The sequence below is a fragment of the Oryza glaberrima genome, chromosome 1 (assembly GCF_000147395.1).
Source record: "Oryza glaberrima chromosome 1, OglaRS2, whole genome shotgun sequence".
Classification (NCBI taxonomy): domain Eukaryota; kingdom Viridiplantae; phylum Streptophyta; class Magnoliopsida; order Poales; family Poaceae; genus Oryza; species Oryza glaberrima.
The window spans coordinates 34,501,012-34,518,500 of record NC_068326.1 but is presented as its reverse complement, the minus strand read 5'-3'; the positions used below and the strand labels follow the sequence as shown (position 1 = coordinate 34,518,500).

At 43.6% G+C, this 17,489-nt stretch overlaps 2 protein-coding genes across 2 annotated transcripts; one reads left to right on the top strand and one right to left on the bottom strand.

The window, feature by feature from the left end:
* Nucleotides 1-1,184: 1,184 nt before the first annotated feature.
* LOC127758130 (probable ion channel POLLUX) lies at nt 1,185-7,082 on the top strand. The gene is made up of 13 exons (XM_052283757.1): nt 1,185-1,828; nt 1,934-2,002; nt 2,104-2,721; nt 3,191-3,373; nt 3,502-3,561; nt 3,635-3,838; nt 3,969-4,217; nt 4,338-4,436; nt 4,520-4,714; nt 5,106-5,198; nt 5,280-5,543; nt 5,724-5,934; nt 6,287-7,082. Exons 1-13 carry the CDS (start codon nt 1,247-1,249, stop codon nt 6,358-6,360), a joined length of 2,901 nt encoding a protein of 966 aa, XP_052139717.1. The 5' UTR covers nt 1,185-1,246; the 3' UTR covers nt 6,361-7,082.
* On the bottom strand, nt 6,906-11,933 carry LOC127758140 (serine/threonine-protein kinase SAPK4). Its single transcript, XM_052283765.1, has 9 exons — nt 11,646-11,933; nt 11,416-11,490; nt 10,760-10,861; nt 10,614-10,667; nt 10,337-10,429; nt 10,157-10,249; nt 7,777-7,881; nt 7,577-7,675; nt 6,906-7,461 (listed from the first exon to the last, which is right to left on the bottom strand). Exons 1-9 carry the CDS (start codon nt 11,763-11,765, stop codon nt 7,117-7,119), a joined length of 1,086 nt encoding a protein of 361 aa, XP_052139725.1. The 5' UTR covers nt 11,766-11,933; the 3' UTR covers nt 6,906-7,116.
* Between the last annotated feature and the right edge of the window lie 5,556 nt (nt 11,934-17,489).

The window sequence follows — 17,489 nt, the reverse complement described above, 5'->3', positions numbered from 1 at the left end:
ACTACAGAGATAGAGAGAGAGGAGAAAAACATGGCCTAATTTTGTACATACTGACAATAAAAGAGAGAAATAGTGGTTAAAAATAAATGATTTTTTTTGCTAAATTTGTCTTACGCATAAAAACGACCACGTGTTTGGATTATCAGGTGTCAATGTGCATTTGTCATTGGTTAACTTGCCTGTGCCCTGACATATAACACACATTCGCTTGAGAAATTTATTTTACTTCATGATCAAGGTGTTTGTGCATGTCAACAAAAGAATTGTGCGAGAATCATAAAATTGACATATGTTAGTTGTAATGGAAATCATTGTACGTCTTTCTAGATGACAGTAAACAAATAAAAATTAAACGAGATCGTAGATATGTCTATGAATTTTGTCTAACGCCTTGCAACATGCAATTTTTTTTGTTCTCACATACTCATACACAAGAGAGAAATATTGCAATAATCATGAAACATAAAGGTCTCCCTTAGTCCCCAGGCTACTAAACCAGTGCACGAGCACATGACCATCGCCCGATCTCCTGATGCCGACGCATAATAATTTTATCCATAGTTGGAGCAGTTAATTCGCTAATGACCTTATTATACTCCTGTTTCATCCTACGCGTGGTGGCGTAACATGGGCAGCGCGAACCCAAAGCTCCTGCGATTCCAAACCGACGGCGGAGATCCACCCTCCCTCCGCCAAGTGGACCATCCGACGGCGTAGATCATCCCCCAAACCTCACATGCCCCCCACGCCGACCCGTCCCCCGTCGCATCCCCTGCACCCCCCAGCAAACAGCCGCACAGTGATCCCACCCACTGACAAATGGGCCCCACCGCGCAGACTTTATACAGAGAGCCGTAGACACGGTGTCCGCTGTTCCACGCGAGGCGGCAGATCACGGCATCGTTGGGCCCACCTGGGCCTGGCTCGGCTCGGCTGCCTTTGCGGCCGGCCCGCACGTGACGCGATCGATCGCCGCCGCCGCCCGCCGTCTCCCGCCGTCTCCGTCACCGTCTACCGTTTGCTCCAGTGTTACGGTTACGGTTACTGCTGCCTTCCGTTGGTCAAAGGGGCAAGCCGACTCCTTGGAGTCACTGACAGGTGGGGCTGAGCACGGGGTGGCCCACGGGTCAGTGTCACTTGGAGTGGGGGCGCGGATAGCTTAATCGTGGAGTTGAACCGGAATTTGGTAGTGGAGCTTTGAGCTTTGCTAATCTTGGGGCGTTGAGGGAGCTTGAGCTCGCTGCTAATGGCGGAGAGCGATGGCGGCGAGGCTAGCCCGAGCGGTGGCGGCGGCGGAGAGGGGAGCCCCGATCCCCGGCGGCCACCGCCTCGGCCGCAGCTCACCAAGTCGCGCACCATCTCCGGCTCCGCCGCGTCCGCGTTCGACAGATGGGGCACCAGCAACAGCAGCAGCAGCATCCTAGTTCGCCGCTCCTCCACGGCGCCGCTCCCGCCGGGCGCGGCGCCGCGGGGGCTGCTCACCGTGGCCGTGGACGAGCCCTCCTACGCGGCGCCCAACGGCGGGGCGGCCATGCTCGACCGCGACTGGTGCTACCCGTCGTTCCTCGGCCCGCACGCCTCGCGGCCGCGGCCGCCGCGGTCGCAGCAGCAGACGCCGACGACGACGGCTGCTGCTGCTGCTGCCGACAGCCGGAGCCCTACCCCCGCCGCGCCGCCGCAGACGGCGTCGGTCTCGCAGCGGGAGGAGGAGAAGAGCCTCGCTTCCGTGGTGAAGCGGCCGATGCTGCTGGATGAGAGGAGATCGCTCTCGCCGCCGCCGCCGCAGCAGCGCGCCCCGCGATTTGATCTCTCCCCGTATCTTGTACTAGTAAGTGAAGCTAGCTGCTGTGCTATATATGCTTGGTCATTAAAACGCTAGCTTTGGCTGTACCAACCGATGCAGTACTAACTTGCCAAATTGGTACTGTTGCAGATGCTGGTTGTAACTGTCATAAGTTTTTCCTTGGCTATATGGCAGTGGATGAAAGCTACCGTACTCCAGGTATATATCTCTTTGGTCTATGAAGATTGGTTGCACTAATCGGTTTACATTAGGATATAATTCATTTTGCTTACAGATAAGAAGTCATTATGTTTTGGCAGGAAAAGATCAGATCATGCTGTAGTGTTAGTACTGTGGACTGTAAGACAACTACTGAGGCGTTCAAGATTAACGGACAGCATGGTTCTGATTTTATCAACTCCGCGGACTGGAATTTAGCTTCCTGTAGCAGAATGCTTGTTTTTGCGATACCTGTATTCTTGGTTAAGTACATTGATCAGCTTCGACGAAGGAACACAGATTCCATTAGGCTAAGAAGCACCGAGGAAGAAGTGCCTCTGAAGAAGAGGATTGCTTATAAGGTTGATGTGTTCTTCTCAGGACACCCGTACGCAAAGCTTCTTGCGCTCCTGTTAGCCACAATAATCCTCATTGCTTCTGGCGGGATTGCGCTTTATGTTGTCAGCGGCAGTGGATTCCTGGAGGCTCTTTGGCTTTCATGGACTTTTGTGGCAGATTCAGGAAACCATGCTGATCAGGTTGGCCTGGGCCCAAGGATTGTGTCCGTATCGATTAGCTCTGGGGGTATGCTGGTGTTTGCCACAATGCTTGGGCTTGTGTCAGATGCAATATCAGAGAAGGTAGATTCCTGGCGCAAGGGAAAAAGTGAGGTGATAGAGGTCAACCATATACTAATCCTCGGATGGAGCGACAAGTTGGTAATGTTCTGAACTTATGATGGAGTCATGTGAAATTGCCGTTGGATTTTTAGGTTCAATGATCTTATAAGCTATGTATTGAATTCTTAGGTAGTTTTTGTTCCCCTTTCCAAATTATCAAATAAATTAGTCAAGCAGACCTTAAATTAGTGTGTTCTGATTGGGACCTGATGATCCTGTAAGAAATGATATCTTATGTTTGCGTTGTGGACATACTTTAGGAATCCAGCTTGCAACATATTAAACTCCCATTATGTTCAGGATTTTTTCGATTATTCCTATATATCAAAATCTTTAGATGAAGGAGCTTTGGGAGTCAACTTGGTCCTTTTTTTTTTAATTGACAGGAGATACCAAGGCATTTTTTTGCAATGTTTTAGTCATTGTATGCACTGTAGTTAAATTTTGTATTCCGTCCTGATTTCCTCCAATCTGACTGGGAGCACTGAACTTTGTTTGCTTGGACCAGGGCTCTCTCCTGAAGCAGCTAGCTATAGCAAACAAGAGTATTGGTGGTGGTGTCGTTGTTGTTCTGGCAGAAAGAGACAAGGAAGAAATGGAGATGGACATTGGGAAGCTAGAGTTTGACTTTATGGGAACATCTGTAATATGTAGAAGTGGCAGTCCTCTAATTCTAGCTGATCTGAAGAAGGTAGCAGCTCAAGCAACTCTTCTGGTCTTCTTGTGCTTGCTCTATAAATTTATCCCTTTGGAAGATTTCTTGTAATACCATATAAATATATCTTATATTAGGCCTAACACGTTATTTTATTTACACAGGTTTCTGTTTCTAAAGCACGTGCTATTATTGTTTTAGCATCCGATGAAAATGCAGACCAAGTTAGTATTTTCTTCTAATAGCTTACTGTTTTGGAGTTAACATGCTTATATACTTACATTATTTGTTGCATAGAGTGATGCACGGGCTTTACGTGTGGTCCTGAGCCTGACTGGAGTTAAAGAGGGTTTAAGGGGACATGTTGTTGTAGAGATGAGTGACCTTGACAACGAGCCTTTGGTGAAACTGGTTGGAGGTGAACTAATTGAAACAGTTGTTGCCCATGATGTGATTGGACGTTTGATGATACAATGTGCACTCCAACCAGGCCTGGCACAGGTACCTTCAATTTGACCATTGTTCTCAAACAAGGGAAGGAAATTTGAACCTTCCTTCTGAGATGCACTGTTAGATGGTCCTGCTATTCATCTTAGGATGGTAACCCATCAAATATCATATGCTTTTACAGATATGGGAGGATATTTTGGGGTTTGAAAACGCAGAGTTCTACATTAAAAGATGGCCAGAATTAGATGGCATGCGATTTGGGGATGTCTTAATCTCATTTCCTGACGCTGTTCCATGTGGAGTAAAGATTGCTTCAAAAGCTGGAAAAATCTTAATGAATCCTGATAATGATTATGTTTTGCAAGAAGGTGATGAGGTCCTTGTTATAGCAGAAGATGACGATACTTATGTTCCTGCCTCTCTACCACAGGTGGATTCGCTGAACTCTAACTTGATATTGTATAATATTTTCTCTTGTACCAACTGTTATGCAAGTCATACTTGCCCAGATTAAAATTATTTTTTAATCTTGTGTGGTATCTCTTGTCAGGTGCGAAAGGGTTTTCTACCTAATATCCCAACCCCTCCTAAATACCCAGAGAAAATTTTGTTCTGCGGTTGGCGACGTGACATCCATGACATGATAATGGTAATTTGATTTGGAACTGTTTTACCATGGTTGAGTCCTGTTTAAGCACTTCTTTGGAAATGAATGTCAGTGCTGTTGTGCAGGTTCTAGAAGCATTTCTCGCTCCAGGTTCTGAATTATGGATGTTTAACGAGGTGCCAGAGAAGGAGAGGGAGAGAAAACTGACTGACGGTGGTATGGATATTTATGGACTAACAAACATTAAACTTGTACATAAAGAAGGGAATGCCGTCATCAGGCGGCACTTAGAAAGTTTGCCTCTGGAGACATTCGATTCTGTGAGTATATATTGTACAGATAGGAACATTCTGATCAGTTCTGTTTAATAAATGAGATAATTGATGAAATGGCCCATGTGACTCAAAATGTTTGAACAACCTATTATTGCCCTATACTGCTCAGTATTTAGGTTCCCAAATCCAATATGATCCTGTGTTCACTATTGATGTTACATAGTAACGTATATGCATGCTATTAGACCATTTATCAATTTTATATTTGCTAAATTATAATCGCATCTTATGTTTAGATCTGTTATAGATAAATGAAATTAAAAATCTGGAGCCTATTACTGTTTCTTTGCATATAGTATAATTTAAGTACTGTCATAGACACCTTTCTGATCTACAGTTTTTGTAAATAAACCCAGTGCTAACTTTGAAACGACAGATTTTAATTCTTGCAGATGAGTCAGTGGAGGATTCCATCGTACATTCTGATTCACGTTCTTTAGCTACACTTCTTCTAATTCGCGACATTCAGGTAATTAACAAGAAGCCTGGTAGTACAAGTGTATAACTGATACACAACATTCGCATTACTAATGCGTGCCTTCTTCTACAGTCTAAACGTCTTCCATCAAAGGAACTAAAATCACCTCTGCGTTACAATGGCTTCTGTCACAGCTCCTGGATTCGGGAGATGCAGCACGCATCAGATAAATCAATAATTATCAGTGAAATTCTGGATTCCAGAACCAGAAACCTTGTATCTGTCTCCAAAATCAGCGACTATGTTCTATCAAATGAACTTGTCAGCATGGCATTAGCAATGGTAGCAGAGGACAAACAAATCAACAGAGTTCTTGAAGAACTTTTTGCTGAGGAGGTACTACAAAAATTACAGCATGCTTTTTTAAAATATTGCAAATGCATTTTCACAACCATGCTCAAAACACTGCTTTGTTCAGCTAACATAGAGTAATAGATTTTCCATTCCACAAAGACGGTTGTTTACCCATATTGTTTTGCCTTGCATCTGATTGGGGTAATTCTTTGCTTGCTACAGGGCAACGAGATGTGCATACGTTCAGCTGAGTTTTACCTCTATGAGCAAGAGGAATTGAGTTTCTTTGATATAATGGTCAGGGCTCGTGAAAGAGACGAGGTTGTCATTGGCTACCGCCTTGCCAAGGATGACCAGGCAATCATTAATCCAGAACAGAAGTCTGAGATTAGGAAGTGGTCGCTAGACGATGTTTTTGTTGTGATCTCAAAAGGTGACTAATTTTACAATAGCACCTCACTTTTTTCGAGTTAGTAAGTATATATTCTAACACTAGTGCTGCTAACCAATGCTAACTGAAATGCTTTAAGTTGCTAACCAGGCAAACACACGTCACAGTACAGTTCTGATCTCATATGTTGCTAGCTCTGTACATGTTGATTTGCCATCTCCATAGCATTTAGTTGATCTTAACATAAATAATTACACATCAGCATTTGAAACTGTTGTTACTAATTGACATTACAAAATTTTCAGCGCGTCGATTCAGCAGAGATAATTTGTAAATTGTAACTACTGTTTCATTTTGAAGAGCATGCTAATCATTGAAATTCATGCTTCTGTAGCGGGCAATGCAACATATTTTGTGAAGACCACGGTGATGCGGTCTAACCCAGTTGTGTATTCTTCTACATTTTAATTTGACTAATTCTGCTCCTCCGTTTGCTGTTATTTTTCGATTTAAATTAGTGGGTCCAGGCTCCAGCAACTCTAATATAGATGGCCTAAATTTGCCATTGGCCTGTCTGGTTGCCTGGATACTCTCATCCAAGGTTCATATGAATGCTCTACCCCAGGCTTGTATGATCTACCCCCAGGCTGGCATGGCTAAAGGAATGGTTGCCTGGATGGATAGAGCTGGCATGCCTGGATACTCTCATCCAAGGTTCATATGAATGCTCTACCCCCAGGCTTGTATGAAGGAATGGTTGCCTGGATGGATAGAGCTGGCATGCCTGGATACTCTCATCGGCATGGCTAAAGGAATGGTTGCCTCTACCCCCAGGCTTGTATGAGGTCATCCTGGATAGAGCTGGCATGGCTAAAGGAATGCAAAATTGCAAATTGCTATGTTTGGCTGTTGCTTGTGGAATTGCAGTTTGTTGGACAGATGTATAGGGCCAGTTTTGGAGGCAATGGCAAAGCTGCGGTATTCCAATAATATACTGTACAATTGCTGACATGTGGTGCTAGAAGTTTCTCACCAAGTACATAGCATACGCTTAATATGTAGGTACTTACAAAACATAATCAGACAATTGAAGTCCAAGCGCCCCCAAGTAAGTTATGTTACACGAAGAAACGCCAAACAGAAGCAAATTTACAGCGAAAATTGCATGCACCGCAGTTCCATAGTAAGCCAGATTATCTACACAATAGCTGCACACAAACTTTTTCATATGCGCAGTGAGCTCATACGGAGCTCCCCGCTCGCATGGACCTCTTTGACCCTCTTATCGTACTCATCTTCCTCCTCTTCCTCGTTCTCTTCTGGCCTCTCTTCCTCTTCCTTCTCCTCCTCCTCGTCTGAACCCGCGTCGCTCCAGTAGCCTGTCCTGGATGATTTCGGCATGGTTCTTGCTTCTTGAACAATCTTCATGATCTCTTCTGAGGTCTGGTCTGAGAAGGAAGGCACGGAGTTGTCCCTCCTGTAGTACATGGCTTGCGCAGTCTCCGTGAGCTCCCTGGGGAGGTTCTTCAAGAACCACGGGTGGCTCTTTATTTCCTTCATCGTGATTCTCTGGACAACATTCAAATTATTGTGTTAATAACATGTTAGGTTAAGGACAGATTGCAGGACAGATACACCATGGTTTCCTCAAAATAAAATGGAAATAAAATTTGAGTTATATTACCCTCAATGGATTGTTGACAAAAATGCGGGCAATAAGCTGTTTGCATTCTGCAGATATGTGGACGTAATCTGGTATCTTATATTGCACTGACATTATTCTCTGTGGATGAACAACAGCGACTGGAATGAGGAAGCGAGTCACAAAAAGAAAACCTGCAGAAATTGGATGGATATGAATGACTTAAGGGTTCAGCTTGTCACCTGAATGGTTTTGCGAATGTTCTTGGGGTCATCCTGGTCTTCAAATGGGTAGGCTCCCACAAGCATGACGTAAAGAGTCACACCACAGGACCATACATCTGCAAGCTACATCAACAAGCCCATTTTTGCCAATGAGTAGGACCATACTCTCTGATCGTAATTCTACTAACATTCAGTAGAATGAAGTGAAATGCTTCAGGAGAAAATAAGTGAAAAGGTTCAGAACTACTAGGATTTTATCAGAACTCAGTGATGAATAGGTCATGTTGTGACAGTAAAGCACAGTTTGGGCTTAATGCCATTTATGTTAAAAGGTTTTATCACAAGGTTGCTAGGCTTCAGGGTAGTGAGGTGCCAACACCAGTGTTCAGTGGACTTAGGAGTATGCTTGTTTGACCAGATCACCTTTATTTGTTGCAGTTCTGTTCTGCTGTCGCATTGAAGTTTAGAATGATACACAGGTTCCTTGTATTGTAGTAAGAATGATATACAGTATAGTAATGAATTGAGAGCAGCCAATAAGTTCTGATGGGTGGTTTAGACTATTTATAATCGATGTCAGTGCGATAATACTAAAGAACATGTGGAGCACATCCAGTGTAGGATGACATGCATGAAACCCAATAGTCAGCCAAGCAGTTAGTCAGGTACAATAATATAAAAAGGACAGTTTAGTTATACAAAATGATGCATTTTGGTTGACCTTGTTCAAGTAAAACTAAGAAAACTTAGTTGCTTCAAAATTGAGAAGTCACCACCCCAAAAAAAAAGAAAAAAAAAGAAGAAAAAGAAGAAGAAAAAAAATTGTAGGTCAGTTTCAGGGTAATGTTTCTATTTCACCTTTTAAAAACTCAGCAAATGTACAAAATGATCTCGAGTTTGACCTTGAAAACTGGTGTTTTAGCACATGGGTTCCCACTTCCCAGGGATAAAAAAAAAAGTTGAAGTTACCCAAATATTCAAGGGGTAATATTTCAAGTGAAAACTTACTGAATTGAACATGTGTGTTGACTCAAAATGTCATTTTTGGCTTTATCATGAAGCACAGTGAAACATTCTCTATATATTCCTGTGGACCAATTAAGGAGGCAATAACATGTGGAACTATTGAATCAAAGGTTCTACTGCTTCAGTTCTTATGAGTTATGATATTGGGTACAGATCACCAATTGCATATAATTGCAATTACACAATGGATTTTTCATAGGGAGCCAACAAACCTGATGCCGACTATGACATTACACTTCATACATTTGGAACTGGAACTTGAAATTCCTACATGATACTTGACTTATGTGATTTGTATTGGGTTCTGTTGATTAGCTCTACTGCTATTCATAAAACACTATTAATTTCGTATTTGGAATAACCTATCTGTTTCTGAAGAAGTGGCTAATAACAACAAAAAAAAAACTAGAATCCAGAAACTCCATTGACAGTTAAAAGGTGAGTCATCTCATGGGAACATGGAGAATCTGTAGGCTTATAGCCTACAAACCTCTTTTGTGGATGGATGGTCTGCATTCACCTTATAGCCCACCCCACTTTCCCCATGTCGACATCCTTTGTGGTACATTAAGCCTCAACAAACCAAACAGAAGATGTTCGAGCACCTCACGCAGACAATGACTACTCATCCAAATCAGAAGCATCACTCGATTTCAGATCCTCTACTGGTCCAATATTTGTGACTGTAGCTAATTATGAAATGCACTATCAAAGAATAGCTGTGAATTCCACCTAATTAGACCAAACAAGGCTGTCCACCAACAGTTGCAAAAGAGGTTTTGCATATATACTAGTACTAGATCTGCAGACTAACCACTAATAATCAAAAAATAAAAAACAATAATAAATAGTATGGTTTGATTAGCTAGTGAACATTAACCAAGTTAATGAGTAACTAACAAGTAGGATATTTATTAAGATACTCTCAGTGATCATGTAAATTGTATGAAGGAACCCATTCATTTTGTGAAGGATCATTCAACCCGATTTCTAACGAATTTAGCCATTTAGGAGCTGAATATATGGAATGTCACAATCATTGGAAGAGGTGCATCTTTTATGTGGATTTGATGGAGAAGTTAAACTATAATAGAGGCATTGGCTACTTTATTCACCTAAAAAAGCTTGGAGAACCGATAATATTATGCCTCGCTACTCTCACAGTTTGACCAAAAAACACTTTTTAGTTCAACTTGCATTATTTGCACATAACATGTCCAGATAAGGAGTTCTGTTTCAGACACCAAACAAATAAACGCTCTATTTCACTACCTACTAGGGGTTCTTTTCACCTTTCCATCAACAAATAATCATTCAAAAGAAACAAAATGAAATGCATGTCAGAAACCAACAAGGGGTCAAAATAACTCACCTTTCCATCATACTCACGGCGGGATAGCACCTCTGGTGCGATATATGCTGGCGTCCCCACTGCTGATTTGGGTCTTGAATGCAATACTGATGACTGATCAAGAACGGAAAGACATTATTCTGAGAATCTACAGAGATTCCAATAGCTCCAAGATTGCTAAAATGACAGTGGGTAACAAACCTTGGAGTAGCCAAAATCACATATCTTAAGCCGTGGAGCTGGGCTGCCATCCAAGAGAACATTCTCCAACTTCAAATCTCTATGGCATATTTGCTGTAGTTGGAAGATTGACACCAGAATAATATAATTAGAAACTCATAAAGATTTAGCTCAGTTATAAAATCGAATGAAAACTACCAACACTCTGAATGATAAAACTGAAACAGGGTACAGTAGTAATTATTGCTTAGAGATGGTGAATTGGTCCTCTTGAATGAGTTAACTGTTTGTTGCATACCATGTGATGGCAGTAGCTCACTCCACAGATCAGCTGCTGAAAGAAATACCTGGCCTGCATCAAGCAGAATAAAAGAATATTAATATTGCTCGTTCAACATAAGACAGGGTTATAGAGTAGTAAAACTCAGGAATAAATCACGGGACCTCATCCTCACTGAACCGTCCACGATCACAGATTCGATCGAACAGCTCCCCGCCTGCTGCGAACTCCATGACAATCATAAGATGCGTTGGCGTCAGTATCACCTGCAGGATTTTTCCCAAAAAAAAAAACAATTAATAACAGAGTGCCCCTCTTTTCTGAAAGAAGGAACAGGTAAAGCCAACAGGACAACACGATTCCTTCGTCCCTTCACAATTTACTCCTACATTGGAAAAAAGAAAGATGTCCTGGCGTTTATGTTTCAAATTGTGCAAAAGAAAAAAAAAGACACAGATAAATCTGTGTCTAACCCAAAGCACATGCAACCATGCCACTAGAATCATTCATACGTGTGTAGATGGTACAGAGACGCAAGGGTAAGATAGACTATAACGAAAGAAATGAAAGGGGGAAAAGGAAGGAAGGAACAAAAATGCAGCTGTTTAACATCAATTCAGAAGATTCCGTCACTGCATGAAGTTTAGAGAAATCAGCAACTCTCAAACTAAAATTTAACGGTTCTCAGAATTAAAAAAAAGTGCATCCTTATCTGCATCATTTGGAGCCACTCTGTAATTAGGATCAAGCAACTTTTGATATAAAACAGGGGAAAAAACGTTCAAAATGGGATAAAAGCAAATCCGTGGCACGAACGAACCTCCTTGAAGCGAATGATGTTGGGGTGGCGCAGCGAGCGGTGGTTGATGATCTCCCTGTACACATTCTCATCTATCTGCCACGCACAGATCCCAGAAGAAAAAAAAACCGTCATAATCCAACCCAGCAATCAATCCTCCACCCACCGATCAACCCACCTCAATCCTTAAAAAGAAACCCCCCCAAAAAAAGTAAAATCAAAGGGGGAACGAACGAACAAAAAAAACCAACCCGGTGGCCGCGCTCGATGCACTTGACGGCGACGAGCTCGCGGGTCTCGCGGTTGCGCATCAGCCGCGCCACCCCGAAGTTCCCCGACCCGATGTCCCTCACCGCCTCGTACTTCTCCATCTCCCCCCCTCTCCCCTTCCCCCTCCCCTCCTCCTCTCCTCTCCACGGACGGGATCGGCTCAGCCCGTGGATCCGCCGGGGGAGGGATCGGCACGGCACGATGACACCGGCGGCGCGGTCCTCGCCGTCGCCGGCGGGTGGCGCGTCGGCGGCGCGGCGAGCGGGGTGGGTGGTGGTGGTGGCGCGGCGCCTCTCGGTGTGGGGCGCGCGGGCGGGCGGGCGGGGCGCGGGGGAGGGGGGGGGCAGGTGGGTGGGCGAGCGGGCGTGAGGCGGGTCGGGGGGGTGGGTTTATATATAGCGGGGGAGGGAGGGAGGGAGGCCAGCGTGGTGGGGGTGGGGCCCACGAGGGAGCCAAGCGGAAGGAATTGGGGATGTCGAGTGGGCCCCACCGTCGGCGTCCGTGTCGCCTACCGCGCGGGGGCTGGAGGAGGAGGAGGGGGGCCACGTGGGCCACGGAGATGCTGCTGCCCTGCCCTGGCTGGGCTGGCTTGGCTTTGCCTCGCCTCGGCTCTGGCTGGTTTTCTAATTCGCTGCTGGATTCGATGCGTGAAGCACTGAAGCCGGTTTTGTTTTGAGGTTTCTTTTGGCACCGGTTTTTGTTTTGAACTGGTTTTTAAAAATCTATTTGGATATTTTTGTACTCCCTCCATTCTTTTAATAGATGATGCTGTTGATTTTTCAACACACATTTAATCATTCATGTTGTTCAAAACTTGTATACAAATGTATAAGATATAAATCATGATTAAAATAATTTCGATGATAAAACAACTTAAAAAATGAATGATAATTATGTAATTCTTTTTTAAATAAGATAAATGGACAAGCAACAGAATCCTCTGTTAAAAATGGAGCGAGTAGTACTTGTGGGGCCACCTTTAAACTTGTTATATGTTTACTCTGCTTTTTTTTGAGCGGATATTTACTCTGCTTTAATGATTATATACACACACTCTTAAAGGTGATGAAAATATCGTTGGAACGTTCATTCTAGGCAGGTTGTCCGTAATTTTGGGGGTAAATGATTCATTTGCACCTTTAAAAAGATTTATACATGGCTCATTTGCACCCTTAAAAGGTTAGTTTAGCACCTCAAGTCCCCAACTATATATATACTTGGTTGTAACAAATCCTTATCTGAGGTGGCACTTGTCTATTTGTTAACGAAAAGGAGGTGTATTAAAAGACAGAACCCAATACGTCAGGACACTATCACTCTATATCTCAGCATCACTAGGCCCTACGACGTGTCATAGGATAAGGAGGCTACATCATGACTAACGTAGAATGTTATGTATGCCCTCGTGAACCCATACTTTTCGTGCAATTGGGATGGTTGAAGAAAAGAAGAACCCTATTAAAAACTATGCCAAAACAGGCAACGATGGTAAGGGGAAAGAATAAGACGAGAGGATTATAAACTTGACATATTGGTTATTTTCATAATAAACTCGATTTATTAGTTGACAATTGATGTAAGATACCCTATAATCTTCTTCATATAGTAACTTTTTTTATGATGAGTCCATGTAAACCATTTATCGCTAAAAATAGGTAGACATATGCATGGTACATCCTATATACGTCTTCTAAGAATATATTCACGCGGACCTATAATTTTGTTCTATACAATCATTGAATCGATCAATTAAAGTTGTGCTCATTCATCATCAATTGTTGCAATCCTCCATCTCTGATCGACTCACATGTGTTCTTCACTCTGCACAACATGGTACTCCACTACTCCTCCCAGTTCATCCACAGTCCATATGCTGTCCAAGGAGAAACAAAGTAAAAAGAGCAATAGGCAAAATAAAACAAGAGATTACTCCTACATAAGTACTCCTACACCTTTTCTCTTTCCTTATTGTTTTCCTTGCCCGGAAGACATGGACACCGTACAAAAATCATGGCGCCGCGCGGTGCTAGCTCTGATTTCGCCTCCATGTGAAGGTGTACGTCCAGCACCAGCAGAGCATAATGGCAATTAGCAGCGGCTGATCTATCAACCGTACTGTTTTTACGCTACAAAAACAAAGATGTTCTATTCATTCGATACTTCCGAGTTCCGAAACTGGTCATGACCAGTGGGACGCCAGGTGGCCTTTTACAGGTTCTGGTCATTTTTTTTCTAATCCAGGCTAATTGATCAATCGAGAACACGCAGGAGATTTGCATATCTGGTGTTATTAAGACGAGAGATGTCGATTGCGACTCTACTATGGACGGTTTAGAAAAAAGATAATTTGTACGTGTATATATTACATTATTATTTCGTATTTATACTACAGTTTAAGGGAGAGAGACATACATGTACATTTGTATCGAGGAGAGTGACTTGCCGACTGCTAGGGAACGGTGGCGACCGTCAAACCGTCCAGATTTCTCGCCGCTGTTGTCCAAAAAAATCTGAGATACATCATACATTGATGGATTTGATGCATGCAATGCCCATGCCGTGCCATGCCTTTCTGTTCATGGCAGTTAACTTGAGTTCTTCGTTTCTTTCTTTTTTGAGAGGTAATTAACTGAGAGTTTTCTGGTCACAAGTCACCGACCAATCGACCGATGCGACGCATGGCGTCACACAGAAATTGCCTGCGGATATGAATTCGCTTGGTAGTGTCGTTTTGTATTTGCTATGATGAATGCCACTTGTTTTACCCTGAAAGAGCTGGTCGAATATAACAGGTTCGGACATAAAAAAATCTGATTAATTTCTACGAGACTGAGCACAAAAGGTTGTACTAATACACATTACTCTGAACATGACTATCAGTGTTAAGGAGCTAAGAGAGGAACTTAAAAATTTATAATTCTTGCGAAACTAAACAATCATCACGGTAAATGGAGCCAAAAGACAGAGATTTGATGCTGAACCGGCCAAAGCTGCCAACCCTGCTACATATCTTCCCTCCCTGTTCTTTCTTTCAAGGTATCTAATCTGAACAAACGCATGTGATCGATGCCGTATTCTGGTTTCATGTAGTCCCCCTTGCCTTTCTCTTGCATGCCTGAACAAACCAGCCTTTGATCATACGAGGGAAAGAAACTGGCAGCACAGCACAGGGCCTGCCCCTTCACAAGCGTGGCATGTTTGGCCTTTGCCATGCAACGCATGGAGGATATATAACTATGCTAGATAATTTGGACTTTGGAGATCGATTAAGCAAATAATAATGCTGCTCATTTCAAAAACAATTATATGATGACTATGGTGGTGCGTACGTGCGTAGTGGCCGAACCTGGCGATTTTCTGGAACTTGGTCCAGCCTCCCTATGTCAAAGCCTCCTGCATATAATAAGTGATGCTTGTTTATACTGAAGATAAAGTTAGGCCACGAAAAATAAGAAAATCATTAGCGCATTGTTAATTTCTAATTATTATGAACTTAAAAGGTATATTTATGTGATATCTTAAAACAACTTTTATATAGAAAATTTTGGTACGAAATGCAGCATTTAGTAGTTTAAAAACATGTTAATGGAAACCCAAATATAATATCTATCTTAATCAGAAAAAAAAACAACCACTAAGTTCTGGTCAAAGCATTCCGTTTCTCAAGAATATACTGCATATCGTGGACAAGCAATTAATTAGCTTAATATTACCAAATCGTAGCAAAAGACAACATAAAGATGTACAAAAAATATATTAGCATTATTGTTGTAAGCTACACGGCGTGCCCTTCTCATCCTTTATTTATTGACGGCAGCTAGCTAGGCTGAACTATGTTTTCAAAGAAAAAAAAAGGCTGAACTACGTACAGATCCAAATATCAGATAATTCTAACGGCTGCCACATCACAAGATCGCGACGCGTGAATATGCAGCTTGATTTGACGCCGTTGTCAAACTTGAAAGAGAAACAACAACTTAATTAGCAATTAGCGCCAGCGTCTAGTAATTAGCCATTATTTTTTCTTTTCCAAGAAAACATATTAAGACCATGGTTCACTTTGAATTGAACCACAAATAATTCCTGTACACAAGTGGACATGAAACAAATAAAACAAGCACATGATCAAAAGACCAATTTTGCAACTAATAAACTTATTACTCCCTCCGTCCCAAAATAAATACAGTTTTACACTATTCATCTCCAACGTTTGACCTATCATCTTATTTAAAATTTTTTTATGATTTCTATTTTTGTTGTTATTAGATGATATAAAATATAAATAGTACTTTATGTATGACTAATTTTTTAAAAAATTTTCATGAATTTTTTAAATAAGACGTACGATTAAACATTGGACACGGATTTTCACGGCTGCACTTATTTTGTGGCGGAGATAGTACTATTAGAGCAAGTTTAACAGTACAGCCAACTACTAGCTCCAATTCATCTATAGCCAATCTAATAGTTCATCCATACAATAGTTACATACTACACTATTAATACCTGGTCCCACCAGTCATACACACACTGCGTCTTGGAGTTCGTGCTACAGCTGGCTACAAATCTGTAGCCCGCTGCTCTTTTCTCTCATCATTTATCTTTTTAAAATATATTTACAGCTGGCTTATAGTCTGCTATGGTACCTGCTCTTAATCTACACAGGTGGCTTCGCACTGAAGCTAAGGCAGCTCCAGCTCTCAACTCCAACTTACCTAGAGCTGGAGCTGTGTCAAACGGTACAGATTCTCTACTTTCTGGAGCGGAGTTAGCAGAGCTGCTCCACAAATTTGTACTACAGGGGTGGAGCTGTGTTTTTGCTGCTCCATAGCTCCACTCCACCCCAAAAGACCCACTACCCTTTAATTTTTTAGGGTATTTACACCAGAATGCCATTGAACTACCCCTGTCTACCCCATCTCCCGTTCTCTCTCCTCCCCGTCTTTCTCCCTTCACACCGGCGGCCGGCGTTGGCGTCGGCAGCGGCAGCGGCGGATGTCGGCGGGGGGCGTCGGTGGCAGCGGGCGGCGGCGCGTGGGCGGGACAGCGCACGGGCGCACAGGCGGCGCGAGCGGGGACGACGAGCGGACGGCGCACAGGCGGCGACTGGCAGGGACGGCGCGGGGGCGGGGACAGGGCGGAGCTCGCTCGTCCACCGCCACGGAGCTCGCTCGTCCGTCGCCGCGGCGAGTCAAGGACGGCGACTGGCGAGGACGGCGTGCGGGCGGGGACAGGGCAGCGGCGCGCGGGAGACGCAAGGACGGGGACAGGGCAGCCGACGGCGGGTGGCGGCACGTGGCCGGCGAAGGGCGCCGTGTGGCTAGGGAAGGGCGGCGCGCCGAGGACGGGATTGGGGATTTTTTTTAAGGCAATTTCAGATCTGGAGCTAAAAAGTTAGCCAAACACTTTTTCAATAGATATCTACTCCTACAGGAGCTAGCTCTCGCTGGAGTGGGAGTTTAGAGTTAGTAGTTGGAGTTCAGAGCCCTACCAATCGGGGCCTAAGGCGCTAAGCTATAGCTAAGCTTTCAAGCTTCAAAACCATACACATGTGGCGCGGCGCGAGACGAACGAAATGGGAGATAACGCGCGATTTTCGCCGGCCCGTCCACGTGGCAGCCGCCCCCACGTAACACGAGACGGTGTCTCGGTCTAGATGGCTACACGCACCCTTGTCTTGGTGACGTGGATTCCATCGAGCCAACGCACTGGTGCGACTAGCGGGGGCTGGGCGCCAACGCGCTGGAGGGGGCAGAAAATACACAGAGCGGACAAGGAGACCACATGACAGAACAGTGAAAGCAACTCAACTTGGTACTAGTAAT